The sequence below is a fragment of the Bos javanicus genome, chromosome 25, assembly GCF_032452875.1.
Source record: "Bos javanicus breed banteng chromosome 25, ARS-OSU_banteng_1.0, whole genome shotgun sequence".
Classification (NCBI taxonomy): Eukaryota; Metazoa; Chordata; class Mammalia; order Artiodactyla; family Bovidae; genus Bos; species Bos javanicus.
In genome coordinates this window covers 33,446,302-33,464,923 of record NC_083892.1, presented here as the reverse complement: position 1 = coordinate 33,464,923, position 18,622 = coordinate 33,446,302, and the positions used below count along the sequence as shown (strand labels likewise).

Sequence of the window (18,622 nt, the reverse complement as noted above, 5' to 3'; positions counted from 1 at the left end):
TTCTAATGTTTCTCTAAAAGCTAAGGACTTTCTGTTTTTTAAACATAAACCACTGTATCATTTACATCAGGGATCCCCAACTGCTAGGCCACGATGGACCAGTATCAGCCTGCGGCCTGTTAGCCACCTGGCCATACAGCAGGAGGTAAACGGCTGGCCAGAAAGCGAAGTTTCATCTGTATTTACAGCTGAGCTCTCCTTCCTTAATGCGCTTGAATCATCCTGAAACCATCCCCTCACCTGTCCATGGAAAAATTGTCTTCCACGAAACTGGCCCCTGGTGCCCAAAAGGTTGGGGATGACTGATTTACATGCTTTGTGTTAGTCCCTCAGTCATGTCCAACTCTTTGTGACCCCATGGACTATAGCCTGCCAGCCTGCCCTGTCCATGGAATTCTCCAGGCAAAAATACTGGAGTGGGTTGCCATTCCCTCTCCAGGAGATCTTCCAGGGATCGAACTCAGGTCTCCTGCATTGGAGGTAGATTCTTTACTGTCTGAGCCATCAGGAACAGTGACTTATATACTTTAAAGAGTAATAATTTCTTAATGTTATCAATTATCCATTCAATGTTCACTTTTCTAATTGTCTCACAAATGCCATACTTTATTTTAACAGGCTGAATCTGGAATCAGTTGAGACCCACATCCGTGGTTGGTTGATAAGTCTTTTGTTCTTTTTTGGTCTATTGGTCCCTACACCTCATTTTCTTTTTTTAAAGTTTTTTATTGATGAAGAATCCATTTGTCTGATAGAGTTCTCCGCATCTGAATTTTGCTGACTGTATTCTGTGTATGTATGTGTTCCTCTCTCTTTTGCATGTGCTGTAAATTTGTCTTCTGATCAAGAAATTGACAAGATTTAGAGTTCATTTAGGAGAAGTCAATGGCACCCCACTCCAGTACCATGGATGGAGGAGCCTGGTAGGCTGCAGTCCATGGAGTTGCTAAGAGTCAGACATGACTGAGCAACTTCACTTTCACTTTTCACTTTCATGCATTGGAGAAGGAAATGGCAATCCACTCCAGTGTTCTTGCCTGGAGAATCCCAGGGATGGGGGAGCCTGGTGGGCTGCCATCTATGGGGTCGCACAGAGTCGGACACGACTGAAGCGACTTAGCAGCAGCAGCAGCATAGTTCATTTATTTATGATTTTTATTTTTCTTCAAGACTATTTAACAAGAGATGTTGAACTTGATTCTTCTTTTATGGCAGCCAAGTCATACTAGTTAGGACACCTTTGGCTGGAAACCCCTGGTCAAACCAGCTTAACCAATGAGAAAACCCACATCTCCCACAACCAGAGATCTAGAGGAACTTGAGAGCCCCAAAGAGGAGGCAGTTACTGGATAGAAAATGTTTCCAGGGCTCCAAGTTCCTCCTCTCCAGATACAGGTCCTCCTCATTGGTCTCAATCCTCAGGCTCGTTCTCTTTGGGGTTCAAGTTGGTGATAGAATTTGATGTCACCACCTGCCTGAAGAACATCTGGGGAAGGAGGGGAGTGACTTCTTTCTTAGGCAAGTGGAGGCTGCCTGCTGCCTGGCAACAGACCTTCCCTTCTGTCTGATAGGCTGCAACTGTCACATGCCCACTCTGAGCCAATAACCATGGAAGGAAGAGACCAACAGCCACCGGCTTAGGCTAATCAGGAGTTATCATTGAAGCTGGAGGTGGGGGTGTATTCCAGTTATCTAAAAATGTATAAGATGAATATCCTATATCCTTGGACACTGAGTATTTCTGAAGAATGTTACTTAGAAGTGGAATTGCTAGATGTCAGACTTTTTATATTTATAAGGTCTTTATTTTTTATAGAAGTGGTCAAATTGCCCTCCAAAAAATCAGTTATTGTATCAATATATATATACTGCACCAACTAGGGAAAAGGAAAACAAGAGTCAGAGGAGTGCAGTGGTTAATAACTTGGGTTCTAGCAAATCAGATACCTGTGTTCAAAGCCCAGCACCTCTGTGTGATATCTGTGTGAAGTCTGGACAACTAGTGTAACTTCTCTGTGCCTCAGTTTTCCTATCTGTAAAATGGGGATGGTGCTAATAATGCCACTATTCAGACACTTGCTCTTAGACATTGTTAGTTATTATTCTATCATATGGGATATCATCAAAGTGCAGGCTACTGTCCCCAAATCCACTTTCTACTCTTGTCTGTGTTTCTGGGAGGTTCACCTTTGCAGGATGTATTAGCCTTGCCTTCTGGCTTCTGAAGGTGAGAAGAGAGAGAGGTGCTGGCCTATTCTTTTCCCCTGCTGCTCCCTGGTTTGCTGTGGTTCCAGCAGAGGGTGTGCCCTCCTACAGCCGTGGCTACTGTCTGGTAACCCTATTTCCCACAGCTCCATGTTTCAACCTGGCTCCTGTAACTCAGCTTCCTCCCATTGCTTCTTTAGGCTTACGGGTGATAAAGGGTCCCCACTATTGTTAGTTTCTTGATACCTCAATATTCTTTACTAAATTCCCTAGCTCTACCCATGCCTCTCTATACATAGTCCCTCCGTAAAGTCTCATTAAAACACAGCATGTGAGACTTTCCTGGTGGTCCAGTGGTTAAGAATCCACCTTGCAATGCAGAGGACTCGACTCCGATCCCTGGTCGAGGAACTAAGATTCCACATGCCACAGAGCAATGCAGCTGGCGCACGGCAACGACTGAGCCTTTGTGCTGCAACTATGAAGCCCACAGGCCTAGAGACCTTGCTCTGCAACGAGAAGCCACTGCAGTGAGAAGCTCACACACCACAACTGGAGAGTAGCCCTCCCTCGCTGCAGCCAGAGAAAGCCTGAGCGCAGCGAGGAAGACCCAGTGCAGCCAGAAATAAATGCAAAATAAACAAAAATTAAAAACAAAAACATAACAGGGAAAAATTGATTTCACTTAGAGAATTTAGAGAAATAACACTAAATAGGGAAGTTGTGCATCCTTTCATACCTTTATTAGGATAAATAGTTACTTTTATAGTTGCTTCTTTTCCTTTGCAGATTATTCTTTTGGATTGCTATACTTTCTCTTATTGTTTTGCAGGAACGCTTTTTTACTCTAATGAAAAGTTTTTAAAATTAGAGGATAATTTCTTTACAGTATCATGATGGTTTTTGCCATGTATCAACATGAATCGACGTTAGGGATACGTATGTCCCCTCCCTCTTGAACCCCCCCAACTCCCTCCCCATCCCACCCTTCTAGGCTGTCACAGAGCACTGACTTTGGGAGGAACTCTTCATATTAGATATTTTAAGCATTTTTTTCTGTTACATATGATGTAAACTTTTCTCCCTGTTTCTTGCTTATCATTGACATTTGTTGATTTTTCTCTGCTACATAATTTTTTATTGTGGGAAAAATACCACACAATGTAAAATATACCACCTTCAATTCAGTTCAGTTCAGTTGCTCGTCTTATCTGACTCTTTGCGACCACGTGGACTGCAGCATGCCAGGCTTCCCTTGTCCATCATCAACTCCCGGAGTTTGCTCAAACTCATGTCCATCGAGTCTGTGATGCCATCCAACCATCTCATCCACTATTGCCCCTTCTCCTTCTGCCCTCAAGCTTTCCCAGCATCAGGTCAGTTCTTTGCATCAGGTGGCCAAAGTATTGGAGTTTCAGCTTCAGCATCAGTCCTTCCAATAAACATTCAGGACTGACTTCCTTTAGGGTTAACTGGTTTGATCTCCTTGCAGTCCAAGGGACTCTCAGGGGTCTTCTCCAACACCACAGTTCAAAAGCATCAATATACCACCTTAATCATGGGGTATAGCTCAGTCATTTTAAATAAATCTATATTAGTGTGAAACATATATTCAGAACCTTTTCACCTGAAAATCTGAAACTATAATCATTAAAGGACAACACCCCTTTTCCTCCTCTTCCTGCCCTTGGGAGCTATCATTCTACTTTCAAATTTATCATTGAATTTGACTATTCTATGTATTTCATATAAGTGGAATCATACAGTATTTGTCTTTTCATGGCTGGATTATTTCAATGTAGCACATGTCCTCAAGGCTCATCCATGTGATAGCATGTGTCAAAATTTTCCTCTTTGTTAAGGCTGAATATTTCATTTTACGTTTATACCACATTTTGCTTGTCCATTCATTCATAGGTGGACAATTGCATTCCATCTCTTGACTATTGTGAATAGTACAGTGAACATAGGTGTGCAAATATCTGTTCAAAACCCTGCTTTCAACTCTTTGGGGTATATACCCAGAAGTGGCATTATTGGGTCTTATGGTAGCTCGATTTAAAATTTCTTACTCCCACACTGTTTTCCCCAGTAGCTGTGCCATTTTCCATTCCCACCAACAGGTCATAGAAGTTCCAGTTTCTCCATATGCTTGCCAACAGTTGTTATTTTGTTGGCTTTTTTTTTTTTCTTCAAGTTTTAGGAATTCTCTATATAATCTGGATATTAATCATATATCAGATATATGATTTGCAAATATATTGCAAATCCATCCTGTGGATTGCTTTTTCATTCTGTCCACAGTGCGTTTTGATGCATGAAATTTAAATTTTCATCAAGTCAAATTTGACTATTCTTTTCTTTTGCTGCCTGTGCCTTTGATGTCACATTCAAGAAACTGTCACCAAATCTAATGATGCAAAGTTTTGCCCCACATTCCTCAAAAAGTTTTATTGTTTTACCTTTTGTGTTTACGTCTTTGATCTAGCGTGAGTTAGTTTTTGTATATGGCGTTAGGCAAGGGTCCAACTTCATTCTTTCGCTTGTGGTGATCCAGGTGAAAAAATTGTTCTTTCCTTGTTGAGTGTTCTTGGCATCCTTATTGAAACTCATTTGAGATTTTTGTGCGTATGTGAGAGTTTATTTCTGAGTTCTCTCTTCTATTTCATTTGTCTCTATGTCTGTCTTTATGCTGCTACCACACTGATCTGATTACTCTAACTTTGTAATATTTTCAAATCCAGAAGTGCAGACCCTTCAACTTTGTTCTTCTTTTTGGCTATTCAGTTCCCTTGAGAGTCCATATGAATTTCAGGATGAACTTTTCTATTTCTGTAAAAAAAAAAAAAAATGGGATTTTTCATTGTATTGAAACTGTAGATCACTGGGTGACATGGATCTCTGAGCAATTATAAGTCTTTCAATGCATAAACATGGGATGTCTTTCCATCTATTTGTGCTTAATTTCTTTCAGTAGTTTTTTGTGTACAAGTCTTTCACCTCCTGGCTTAGGCTTTATTTCTAAGACTTTTATTCATTTTGATGCTATTGTAAGTGGCATTGTTTTCTTAACTTCCTTTTCGGTTTATTTATTTTATATTTTTTATGCACTCAAATCTTAGCATCTTTTCTTTCACTTTTGGGGTTTGTGTCTTGCTTAGGGAGGCTTTCCTCAGTTTGATATTATAAGAACACTCTGCATTGCCTTCTAGTTCATTCCTAGTTTGTTTCGTTGTGTTAAACCCTTAATCCATCCAGATTTTCAGTGAATTGCCAACTCCCTGGTGATGATTAGAACGTGGACAGAAGGCAAGGTGGAAGGATAGGGACTGCAAAACGTGTTGGGACGTCCCTGGAGGTCCAGTGGTTAAGACCTCGCACTTCCGTTGCAAGGGGCATGGGCTCGATTCCTGCACACTGCACACTGCACACTGAGACCCTGCACACTGCTGCACTGTGTTCGAGCCCTGCACCCCGCACAGCGAAAAGTTACTGTAGAGGCTGGAGGCGAGAGGGAGGGAGGAGGAGCAATAAAGGGGCAAAGGATTAAAAGGTACAAACTGCTAAGTGTGAAATAAGCTCCAAGGCTATGTCGTGCAACACGGGGAATATAGTCAATACTTCATAGTAATTACAAATGGAGTACAACCTCTAAAAATTGTGAATCACTATATTGTACACCTGTAACTTATGTAACATTACTGTGCATCAGCTGTACTTCAATAAAAGGAAAAAATGTGGGGGCTGGAACAACTCCAGGGGCTCCATTGTTGGGTCTGGGAAGGAGGCAGTGAAGGGCCTGGGATACAATACCAGCCAGAGAAATTTGGCTGGAATTGTCACTCCATGTCCCTATTCAATCTTTTCTCTTACTGACTTCCATACAAATTTTCAACTTCAGCCAGGTCGGCCTTTTGATCAACTCCTGACTTCTGGCCTGACTCTGTGCCTTTGTCCAGTCTGTGATTCCTGCCTGGAAAACCTTTTCCTCTCAGCTCTGCCCATCTAAGGCAGATATGTTCAATTAAAGTGATAAAAGTATCTTTAACATGTAAAAGTGAAAGTTTTGCCGTTCCATATAAATATAATAAATATATCAAATGAAAAGCAGGCAAAGGCTATATCAAAGCAAGTCATAAAAAGAAATAGTCAGTCTATGTGTCAGGCAGTCGATTCAGGTCTGCTTTGTAACCCAATTTGTATTTGTCAAGTTCCTACTTCATAAAGGAACTCTCCTTTATACTTTACGAAGAATGCAAGGATAAGCAAGACTATTTCCATGATCAATAAATTTTACAATCTAGAAAAGAGGTAGGACAGTACACAGATTGACCATAATTGACAAGAGAGAAAAGAAGTCTTGAAAAAGGAGTCCAAGAAGAGAGAGATTACGCAGAGTTCAGTTAGAAAAATTAATAAAGGGACTTTCCTGGTGGTCCAGTGGTTAAGAATCTGCCTGCCAATGCAGGCGGACGTGGGTTTGATCCCTGGTATGGGAAGATCCTACCTGCTGCCAGGCAACTAAGCCCACACACTGCAACTGCTGGGCCTGTGTGCCCTGGAGCCCAGGCTCTGAAACAAGAGAAGCCACCTCAGTCAGAAGCCCGCATACCGCAACTGGAGAGAAACTCCTGCTCGCTGCAACTAGAGAAAGCCTGCACTCAGCAACTATGACCCAGTGCAGCCAAAAATGAATAAATAAAAATTTGAAAAAGAGGGGATATATATAAACATAGATCTGTTCACTTTGCTGTACAGCAGAAACCAACATAGCACCCAATAAGATGTCAATAAATACACTCCAATATGCATGAATATAAATTAATAAGAAGTAATAAAAATTGATAATAATTAATAAAATTACTGGACTGTGTTAGTCACTTACTCAGTCATGTCCAACTCTTTGCAACCCCATGAACTGTAGCCCGCCAGGATCCTCTGCTCATGAAATTCTCCAGGCAAGAATACTGGAGTGGATTGCCATTCCCTTCTCCAGAAGAACTTCCCAACCCAGGGACTGAACCCTAGTCTCCTGCCTTGCAGGCAGATTCTTTACCATTAGAGCTACAGGGAAGTCTCCTCCATCAATGCAGGTAAGTAGTTTTGATTAGAACATTGTCTAGATCTAACAAAAACTCCATTAATGTTAAAAAAAAAAAAATAACAGGGGAGGATTGAGAGTATCAAGAGGGATTCTAGAGATGGAAGATCCTCTTGAGACTGTTACAGAAAGATGGTGACAGCCTGGTTGGAGTCCCGGCAGTGCAACTAGGGAAGACGGAAGTAATAACAGACGTAATTGACAGGAGGCGGCAGGGCCTGCAGCCGAGCCCTGGGGGTCTCCTTGTGTAAGGCCTGCCTTGCAGAGTTCTTAAGGGGATCAAACAGAAGAGGGGCAACATCCGCCTCTTTTACAGAGGAGGGTGAGAGCTGGCCAGTGACTCGCCCAAGGTCCCTCAGCGGGCACCAGGGCCAATGCCCTCACTCTCTGTACCTGCTCTGCAGTGCATACTTGGCAAGGATGACCTTTCATGAAGCCCTGGCAGGGCAGGGAGAAGGAAGGTACTGTCTGTTCCTCCAGGCCTGCCACAGACCTTGAGGGAACCACAATAAATGCTGTGTTTGTTTGATAAAGCACTTGGCTTTTGGTCTCAGTAGGAGGAAGAGCTAGAACAGGTGTGGCGAGCCCAGGGCAGCCTGCAGCACAGGTGGAGGGTGGGGTGGGACAGAGCCCCAGGGCCTGGCAGGGGGCTCCAGGGGCCGTGGATTTTGAAGAAATCCAAGGACTTTCTCATGAACCAACCATCTCTCTCATGTTCCCAGACTCCTGCCTGGCAGAATACACCAAGATCTTTTTTTTTTTTTCCTCACCAAAATCGTAAGGATACCGGCTCACACTAATTGAGGTCTTACTGAGTGCTTAGCTTTGTGGCAGGTGCTTTTCATGCACACAGACATGCCATCATTCCATAAATGGGTGCTGACTACACTGGGTGCTGCAGACAGAGGGAAATTTGGGACAGTGTCCCTGAGCTTGGGAGATGACCTTCTGTAGAGGACATTTCAGAAGAAACAGAACAACAATATAGTGTCGTATGTGCTGTGATGGGGTGAAACTAGACCGCATGGGAATCCAGAGGATGGCTGAGCTAATCCTCAACACAGCATACCCATTTTGCAGATGAGGAAGCTGAGGCTCAGAGAGTGAACTGCCCTACTTACCTGGTCAGTTTGGTTCTGACATTTTTTCTTCTTTAAAAAAATTTTTTTTAATTTTATTATTGGAATATAATTGCTTTATAATGTAGTGTTAGCTTCTGCTGTATGACAAAGTGGATCAGCTATATGTATACATATATCCCCTCCCTCTCAAGCCTCCCTCCCACTCCTCCCATCCCACCCTTCTATGTCTTGACTAATTTTCTTCTTCAGGAGATGATACGGATAAAAATGGGGATGGAAAAGACAAGTTAGAGGCGGGCCTCAACCCCTATGTTGAAACGATGGGGAAACTGAGACCCAGGAGGGAAGGGAGTTGCGCAGAAAAGGAGTGGATCCCAGGAAAAGGAGTGGATCCCACCTGACTCCCAGTCCAGTCACTCCAGATGGCTTTCTCTTCTCTAGTGGTCTCAAGATTTCCTGGGACCTCCTCACGTGGGACCCTTCCCAACTTGTGGTTTGCATGCTGCACACTCTAACCTGTTTAGACTGGAAATTCCAGAAAGAATAAGAAGAGGTTGAGTTAGGACAGATCCAGAAGTCAGGCAAGGACGTGTGTGCATGTTGGGGTGGGAAAGGTACCTCACTCCCCACCAGGGGAGCCCAGCCTTGGGGAGAGACTAGGGAGCCAGGGGAAGATCTGATGGGGTCCGTCTGCCTTCTCTGCCCAGCTCGGGGGTGCTGGGACGGACCATGGGGGGCTGGTTCGGCAGCTGGGAGCCCTTGGGTCCAGGCTTCCCTCTTGAAGCCAGTGGTAAGTGAATAACCTCACTCCTGCCTGCGGGGCCCTCTGGGATGGAGAGCCACCCGGTGCCCTTCAGTTCTGGCTCGGGGCAACCTGACTCCCTGGTGCCCCTGGCCAGAGACCGTGAGGGTTCAGATGTAAATCCCTTGGCTCCTTCTGCCTACACCCCCAAATCCCATCCAGAGAGGCCCAGAGAGCATGTCTGCTCAGTTCCTCCTGCCCCTCTACTACTAAGCCTCCTTCCTGTCTGACCCTTTCCCCCACAAAGCCCCCTCCCCTTCACTGACCCTCTTCTCTGGGTCCCTTCCCTCTCATTGAGCTCCCTTCCCTCCCTTCCCCCCCAACCTAACCCCCTTCCCCAGAGGCCTCCCCATGAGCCCCTCCCCTCTTGCTAAGTCTATCCCTCTCTGAGCCCAGGTCCACTTCCTCAAACTCTTCCTGGGATCCGTCTCCATCACCCGCTCCCCATCTTCATATTCACAGCCCTCTCCCTCTTTCCTTTCCCCAGGCCAGAGGAATGGTTCCCAAAGAGGCCTGGGTTGGAGAGAGAGTAATGCCAACCCCAAGCCTTTTCCAGGAATCTCCTAAGAATGAACACTCTAAAGCCAGGGTGCTCTTACTGTTTACAGTAACCTATTTCCTCTTCTTCTGGTAATAAAGCACAGTGACTTGTCAGTTGTTGCTTAATGAGAGGAGAATATTTTGGACCAATGTAAAGCATTCCGGGAGTTGGTGATGGACAGGGAGGCCTGGAGTGCTGTGGTTCATGGGGTCGCAAAGAGTTGGACAGGACTGAGCGACTGAACTGAACTGAACTGAAAGCCTTCTACTGAAAAATCTGCCTGCTCCTGGGGCCTTTTGCTTTCTGCTTTGCTGCAGGTCAAGAAGTTCAAGATACAATAACTTTGAAATAACTGCGAGCCTCCACAATCCCAAATACCTGTCCTGGGATAAATAACTGTCCTTGCTCTTTTGCAAGTTGCTCTTCTGGCCTGGAAGCCGCAAACCTCTAGGACGCATGGCCTACATGGTCTGTTTCTGCTTCTCATCTCCCACCCATCTGTCTGTTCACTGTGTCCGCTGTCAGGCCTCTTGCCAAGGCCACCAGTGACCAGCTCGGTGCTCTGAATTCTCAGGCTTCTTGCCTGACGACTTCCGCAGCCTCCGACACCATTGCCAATGCCCGCCTTCTTGAAACTCTTTTTTTTTCCTCTTTGGTTTCTAGACTGACCTCATCTACTTCCCTGGTTTCGGTTGCCATATGTATTCTAACAACAGCAGGTTTACCACTCCTGAGTTCCAGATCTCTATATATGCCCTGTCTCTTCCTGGACGTCTGTGCCTGGAGGTCCCACAGGCTGGCCAAACTCTGTTCACTCACAGCTAAGCCCATCAACTGCCCCCAGCAACCTGGTCCTATTTTGGTAAATGGTACCACCATTCAATCACTGACCTAAGGCAAAAAATTTGGGTTAACCCGGCTATATCCGCTGTCTCTCCCCACATACCCAAATGGTTCTCCAGCCTGGCTCTGGCTCATCCTGCCTCTTTCACAGCACTCCCTGCCACCCTCCCCATCAGGCCTGGTCCCCCATCCCCCCATCCCTACTTTATTTCTGGGCTGCATCATCTCCTGTGATGACAGCTGCACAGCCTCTAAGATGGTCTCCTGCCTTCATCCCTCTACCTGAGTGCCAGTTCCGCAGGCCAGCTGGAGAGGTTATTCTAGAGCATAAATCTGATCAGGTACCTCCCTTCCATGATTCCGGTAACAATCCAGTACAATCCAGGGTCTGTAATTCTGCACACAAGACTCCCCGTGACTTGGCCTCTCCAGGGCCCAGGGCCCCATCGCCACTTCCTCCCTCACCTTGCTATCTACCCAGCCAGGTGAAATCCCACTTTCCTGGCTCTGGACACTGGGCCCCTTTCCCACTGCCTGAACCTCCTACACCTTCTCTGAGACACAAGTGCTTCCAGCCTTGTTTACCTTAAGCATTAGAGTGTCACCAGAGAGTTCTGAGTATCCCTTCCCCCCACCTACCCTTTCCTTCCCTCAAGAGTTTCAGGGAAAAAAATGAGGCCCCTCTCTCTTCTCTCCTCCTGGGGACACAATTCTACCCAGTTTCCTTTGGCGGTGTGTTTTACCAGAACAATAGATCTTTTTGTTCTCCTTTCCCAAATATGAAATCATAGCATTGAATGTGCTCTTTAACACGCCGCAGGGCGATTCAGGCATTGGGGAGCGCTTTGGAGGGCCGGTGTCTCAGGCGTAAGCCTGGAGAAGGGGGTCCCTGACATCTCCCCACCTCCTCCATGCCCGGAAGTGCACCTGCCCGCCCCTCCGGAGTGGGCCTTCCTTGTCTGAATCCCCAGTGAATAGGCCAAAGGACCAGCTAGCTAGTGAGTACCCAGCTCAGTTTACAACTTATTGAAACTCTCTGAGCTTCATCCCGCAGCCGGAGCGCAGAATTCAGCCAGGGCAAATCCTTGGGGGTCGCACGCGGGGCGGGGGGGTTGGGATGGGGAAGTTTTGGAAGTAGGTGGAGGCCTGTCCGCGCTCAGGGCAAGGAGGCGCCAGCAACTGCAAAACGAAAGATTTTTATTGAAAAATATCGTGGCCCCTTTTCAAAGCTGCGGGTCCCTGCGCAAAGAGAACTTTGTGGCCACAGTCCGACCGGGCGGGCAAGTAGAGGTGGTCACCCCAGTTCCGCGCACCAGAGGGGCAAGGTTTCAAAGGTTCGTGCCGGCAGGCCCCTGGGCTCCACAATCCCGCTCCCCGGGCCGAGGAGGGCTAGCAGCTGGGGAAGGGGGCGCCGGGCGGGCCCCTCCCAGTCCAGTGAGGGAGCAAACTGGCATCTGGGGGGCGGGGGCTGGACTCCGATGCAAGGCTGCACGCAGGACTGGTGGGCGCGCCAGCTTGTGGGAGTGGTCGGGGCTTCCCGCGGTCGCCCCATCAGACGTAGTCCTTGCGGTCGTAGGCCGTGCCGGTGCTAGTGACGGGCCCGGTGGAGCGCGGCGCCGAGTAGACGATCTTGGTCCGCGCGTAGTTGTCGCGCGGCGGGCAGGAGCAGCAGAGCAGCGCGCCCCCCAGCAGCTGCAGCGCGGACGCCGCCCAGCCCACGTACAGGGCGGCGCCCATCTCGCGCTTCTGAGCCTCGGGCACCAAGGGGTTGTAAAAGTCCCGGATGATGGTGTTGGCCGACCAGGACACCGGCACGAGGGTCAGCAGGGCGGCCAGCAGGAAGAGCACGCCCGCCACGATGGTGATCTTGGCCTTGGCCGTGTCGTCCTGCACGCAGTTGGTGCACTGGGCGCCCACGAGCGCCACGAGGAGCCCGAAGACGGCCAGTAGGATGGCGATGACGATGAGGGCGCGGGCCGCCTGCAGGTCCTGCGGCAGCGCCAGCAGTGAGTCGTACACCTTGCACTGCATCTGGCCGGTGCTCTGCACCACGCAGTTCATCCACAGTCCCTCCCAGGTGATCTGCGCCGTGATGATGCTGCTGCCGATGAAGGCCGTCACGCGCCACATGGGCAGCGCGCAGCACACGATGGTGCACAGCCAGCCCAGCACGGCCAGCGAGGTGCCCGCGATCTCCAGGCCCATGGACATGGCTGCCGCGCCAAAGCCGGCTCTGCCGGGCGGCTCCACGTGCGGGACGACGAGGGTCCGGGGCCGCTGGGGCCTGGGCAGGAGCCGCGGTGCAGCCGATGGACTGACGCCCCGCTTGACGGACGGACGGACGGACGGACACAAGGGCGGCGCGCGCTAACGGCTCCGCTCTCCCGGCTGGCGCAGCGGCTGCGCCTGCACCTGCCCGTGGTTTTGTAGGCGGGCGGCTGCGACTGGGCTGGCCCCTAGGAAGGGGCCGGTTAGTCTTCGATCCCGGCCCAGCGCTCCGGCGGGGGCGGGAGGGGCGGAGCCGCGCTCTCCCAGGCCTGGGGACAGTGACGTGGCCCCTCTTCTCCTTTCACTAAAGCGCCCCGGGAGGAAGCACTTGGCCAGGAGTGGCTCAAGGCGCCAGGGTGCGGGCTGCCGAGAGGGCGGGGCCGAGATCTGCGCCCCAGCCCCTCGCTCCTGCCCACCCCACCCTCGCCCCAGAGCTCGGAAAGGAATTCTCCGGGGGATGGGGTGAAAAGGACAACCTGCTTGACACTCCACCACTCTACCCGCAGCAAGGAGGAGTGGGGAGGGGGGCGCTGCTAGCGGCCGGGGATCTGCGGGGAAGGGGCGGGCAGTGTGGGCGTGGCCAGCCCGCTGTGGGCGTGGCCCAGCTGTTTACCAGAGTGGGCGGCTGTCCCAGGAGCTGCTCACCTGCTCCTGGTCCCCCTGGCCTCTGGGCAGCGCTCCTCCCTGCGCGCGCTCTCGGCCTGATCCAGGCCCCTGGGACTGCCAGTCCTGGTCGTCTGGACTCAGAAGCGGGGGACAGCCCGCAAAGGCGCCCTGAAGACACCCCTGAGCCAGTGCTGAACTCAGATTCTCTAGCCCCTCCTCAGTTCCCAGGTCTTCACCCTCACGGTGTCCCTGGATCTCTTTCGCTGAGCTGGCCTCGCCTCCTAGAAACACCGCACCCGCACCCTCCTCCCACAGAGCCCGGGTCCTAACCCCGGGGGAGTCAGTACCCACGTTATTGAAACGATGGTGAAAGACCTTTGATCCCGGCAAAGGTGGGAAGTCAGAGACATTATCTCTAAGGGCCTTGCTCCCACACCTGAGCTATCCCTCACCTTGCTCTCTGCCCTACAGAGGTGACCTGGGAGATTCTGTCCCTCACTTCCCCTCTCCTCAGGGCCCCCACCCTTGCCGTGTCCACTACAGGGATCATGTAGAGACCACATGGCCCATTCTTTCCACCTTTCAGCTTTTTGCTCCCAGCCAGGCCTTCCCCTGACCACACTATTTAAAATCACAGCTGGGAATTCCCTGGCTGTCCAGTGGTTAGGGCTCCATGCTTTCACGGCCATGGCCAGGGTTCAACCCCTGGTTAGCACAAGGTAAGGATCCCCCAAGCTAGGATCCCACAAGATTCCCCGAGGGCCATGTGGCCAAAAAAGAAATAGATAAAAATTTAAAATCACAGCTACTCACCCCACAATGTCCTGTCCCCATTTTTATACTTTACATTCCTTTTAGCATTTCACACTGCCTGTTATTTGCTTTCTGCTCTGGTATGTCAGCTCCATTGGGACATGCAGAATGCCCCCAACCAGGCAAGGGTTTCTGCTGGTTTTATTCACTGCCAATGTCTCCAGTGTCTGAAACCATGTTAGGTCCTGAAGACAAAGTTGATGTAGTGACTTTTAAAAAAATTTTTTACTTATTTGGCTGCGTGCACAGAATCTTCTTTTCAGCAGGGTAACTCTTAGCTGGGGCATGAGGACTCTAGTTCCACAACCAGGGATTGAACCCTGGGCCTCCTGCACTGGGAGTACAGAGTCTTAGTCACTGAACCACCAGGAAAGTCCCTGATCTAGTGACTTGAATGGAGGATAAGCATCACTTTCTTGCCTTCCTGCAACCTTGTCTGCCCCGGGGGTGCCCCCTCCTCCTGGCATGAATGCCTGGTAATGGGATATTACCCTGTTACCTGCCTTTGGAATCTAGTCGGAAACTTGGGCACTTTGAGGTGAGAGGAGGGACCTCATGGAATCGGCCCTAGGGGTTTTCCTGCTTTGTCGCATCTCTCAAATTATAGGCTTGCATCCTGTGTCCTCTCTGTGAATGTCCTAGCCCTGGGGTGAGGTAAACAGGGTCAAGGCCCATGGAAACCAGGGTCCTACTTCTTGCAGGAGCAAAGGTCTTGGGCTGGGCCAGCTGGGGCTGGGCTGGGCAGGGCTGGGAGTGCCTGGCCAGAGGGCCCAGCTGGTGCTGGGTGTGGGTTGCCCTGGAGGAAGTTCTTGAAGTCCAGTGAAGTGCTGGTTATTGGGCTGACTTTGAGGCAGAGGAGTGGCCATGGGGGCCTGAGACCAGATGCTTTTGTCTCGAGAGTGGGCTTCCTACTCTTTGTGCTGTGAGCTCTATCTCTTGCTACCTGCGAGGCCAAGGAAAGTCACACCCCCGCTCCTCACCTCAATTTCTTCTTCTGCAAAATGAGGAAACTGATGTCTACATGATCTACCTCACAGCGCTGTGATGAGTACAGAGGCAACGTGAGCATATTGCAAATTAAAAAACAACAAGGGCTGGACAAGCCAGTGTGCAGAGAAACTGTGTGAAGGTGTGGGGTTTAGATGGATGGACCTGAATTGGAGTCCGCCTCCACTCTCACCAGTCCTGTGACCTTGAGCAAGTCCTCTCCCACCTGGAGCCTCAGTTTCTTCATCTGTGAAGAGGGGTTTATTCTGAGTTGCTTGGGTTTGGGGTACAGGCAGGAAGAGGTGCCTTGTTCCTGAGTGAGGTGGACCTACTAGGTTGGGCTGGGAAGAGATGAGGCCAGAAGGACAGAAAGTTTCATGCCCAGGGGCCAAACTTCAGGAACTCTGCAAGTAAGACTTTGGCTCTGGGCAAATAGCTTCAATCAGCTTTTTGCTTAATATCGTCCATGGTCCTTACAACTCAGTAATAAAAAACAAATAGCCCAATTAAAAAAAAAATACAGTCAAAGGATCTGCATAGACATTCAGAATAGACAAGGAAGATATCCAAATAGCCAAGGTGCACGTGAAAAGTTGTCGGACACCAGTAGTCATCAGGGAAACACAAATCAAAACCACGAAGAGATACCACTTCACACCTACAAGGATGGCTAGAATCAAAAACACGATAACAAGTGTCACAGAGACTGTAGAGAAACTACAACTCTCCGACAAAGCTGATGGCATTGTTCAATGCTACAGCTGCTTTTGAGAACAGTCTGGCAATTCCTCAAAAGGCAGAGTCACCACTTGTTGTTTAGTCGCTAAGTCGTGTCCAACTTCTTTGCGACCCCATGGACCGTAATCCGCTAGGCTCCTCTGTCCGTGGGATTTCCCAGGCAAGAATACTGGACTGGGTTGCCATTTCCTTCTCCAGGGGATCTTCCCAACCAGGGATCGAACCTGCATCTCTTGCATTGGCAGGCAGATTCTTTACCACTGAGCCATCAGGGAAGCCCCCTGGCAGAGTTATACTGTATGACCCAGCAATTCCATGATTAGATATTTACCCTAATAATGAGAAATGGAAGATACAAAGAGAAATAAAGAACATATCAAGAAGAAATAAAGAGAAATGGAAACATGTGTTTACCAAAGAATTCACACATGGGATTCCCTGGTGGTCCAGTGGTTAAGAATCCGCCTGCCAGTGCAGGGGACATGGGTTTGATCCCTGGTCCAAGAAGATCCCACATGGTGCAGGACAGCTAAGCCTGGGTGCACCACGCTACTGAAACCTGGGTGACTAGAGCTTTGCAACAAGAGAAGCACCTGCAATGGGAGGCCTGTGCACCCCAACAAAGAGTAAGCCCACACCGCTCACCACAACTAGAGAAAGCCCACACACAGCAACGAAGACCCTGTGTAGCCAAAAATAAAATAAATAAATTACAAAAAGCAAAACCAAAAGGACTTGTGCACTAATGTTCAGAGCAACATTCCTAACAGCCTCAAAGTAGAAACGTCCTAAATGTCGGTTGGTGAATGAATAAACAAAAAGGAGTATGTCTATACAATGGGATATGATTCAGTCACAGAAAGGAATAAAATTCTGTTCTGTGGCACAATGTGGATGAACCTTCAAGACATTATGGTAAGTGTGTTGCAAGGAATGGTGTGTATTATGTGAGTTCATTCATAAAAATGATCCAGAGTAGGAAAATCTATTTGAGATAGAAAGTAGATCCAATGGTGCTGGGGTGGGGCATTGGAGGAAATGGAGATTGATTGCTAATGGGTACAGTGAGAATATCCACTCCAGTATTCTTTTTAGGGTGATGAAAATGTTCTACAATTGATTATGCTGATGGTTGCATAGCTCTGGGAAGATACTAAAAAACCATTAAATAAATTGTGAAATGGTCTATAAATCATATCAATAAAGCTATTAAAATAAAAACCACTATGGTGCTTGGGCTCCAAAATTACTGCAGATGGTGACTGCAGCCATGAAATTAAAAGACACTTGCTCCTTGGAAGAAAAACTATGACCAACCTAGACAGCATATTAAAAAGCAGAGACATTATTTTGCCAACAAAGGTCTGTTTAGTCAAAGCTATAGTTTATTTAAATAGTCATGTATGGATGTGAAAGTTGGACTATAAAGAAAGCTGAGCGCCGAAAAATTGATGGTTTTGAACTGTGGTGTTGGAGAAGACTCTTGAGTTCCTTGGACTGCAAGGAGATCAAACCAGTCAGTCCTAAAGGAAATCAGTCCTGAAACTCCATTGGAAGCTGAAACTCCAATACTTAGGCCACTTTTGGTGAAGAACTGACTCATAGGAAAAGACCCTGATGCTGGGAAAGGTTGAAAGCAGGAGGAGAAGGGGATGACAGAGGACGAGATGGTTGGATGGCATCACCAACTCAATGGACATGAGTTTGAGCAAGCTCCGGGGGTTGGTGATGGACATGGAAGCCTGGCATGCTGCAGTCCATGGGGTTGCAAAGAGTTGGACACAACTGAACAATTGACCTGAACTGAACTGATGGTGCTTGGGGCCCACAATATTTGTTGGTGTGGTGTGTGTGACCCCAGAAGGTGGGAATGAGGATGGGATGAAGCTGTCTTTGTATGGAGAGCTATGACTATGGGTAGTGGGGGAGTGCTGTTGAGAGGAGGGTAAGGCTTGGGGGCTCCAACGCACTGCTTGTCTCTCCCTTCTGTTCCTGAGCCTCTTGTCCAGACACAGCACCTTGACCCAAGATGACACTGATGCTCCAAAATCCCTCCAGTTAGTGCCCAGTGACCATTGGAAGGAGAGTACTGAGGCTGTCTTGATCTAGGAGAAATTCTTGTAGGAGGAGGTTGGGCAGGAGTTGGTGGAGAAGGCTTTGCTTGGTGAAGGTGACCAGGTGTGCTGGAGTGAAGTGTGTGTGTGTGTGTGTGACTCCAAGAAGCAAATGCTAGAAAAAGAGGAACTGAAAGAAGAGTTTCCACAGCTAGGAGATTAACCTGTTCCCCCACCCAGTGTCCACCCCCCAGAAGTAGCCATCAGGGCCCCAGGGCCTGCCGCTCCCATACTGTGGCCGTGACACCCTCCCCCATCCCCCACCCCCCAGCGCACTCAGTCTGGGCTCCTCCTCTGCCCAGTGGGCACTCTGTACTGAATTATACCATTGGCTTTCTTGGTTCTCCAGCTTGCAGATGGCAGACTGTGGGACTTCTTGGCTCCTATAGCTGCCCAAGCCAATTCCTCTAATAAATCCTCTTTTACATATTGTGGCTCAGATGGTAAAGAATATGCCTGCAATGCAGGATACACGGGTTCAATCCTTGTGTCGGGAAGATCCCCTGGAGAAGGAAATAGCCA

At 48.7% G+C, this 18,622-nt stretch overlaps 1 protein-coding gene across 1 annotated transcript; it reads right to left on the bottom strand.

The window, feature by feature from the left end:
- Positions 1-11,754: 11,754 nt before the first annotated feature.
- On the bottom strand, positions 11,755-13,111 carry CLDN3 (claudin 3). Its single transcript, XM_061401902.1, has one exon. The coding sequence runs from the start codon at positions 12,783-12,785 to the stop codon at positions 12,126-12,128; it is 660 nt and encodes a 219-aa protein (XP_061257886.1). The 5' UTR covers positions 12,786-13,111; the 3' UTR covers positions 11,755-12,125.
- Between the last annotated feature and the right edge of the window lie 5,511 nt (positions 13,112-18,622).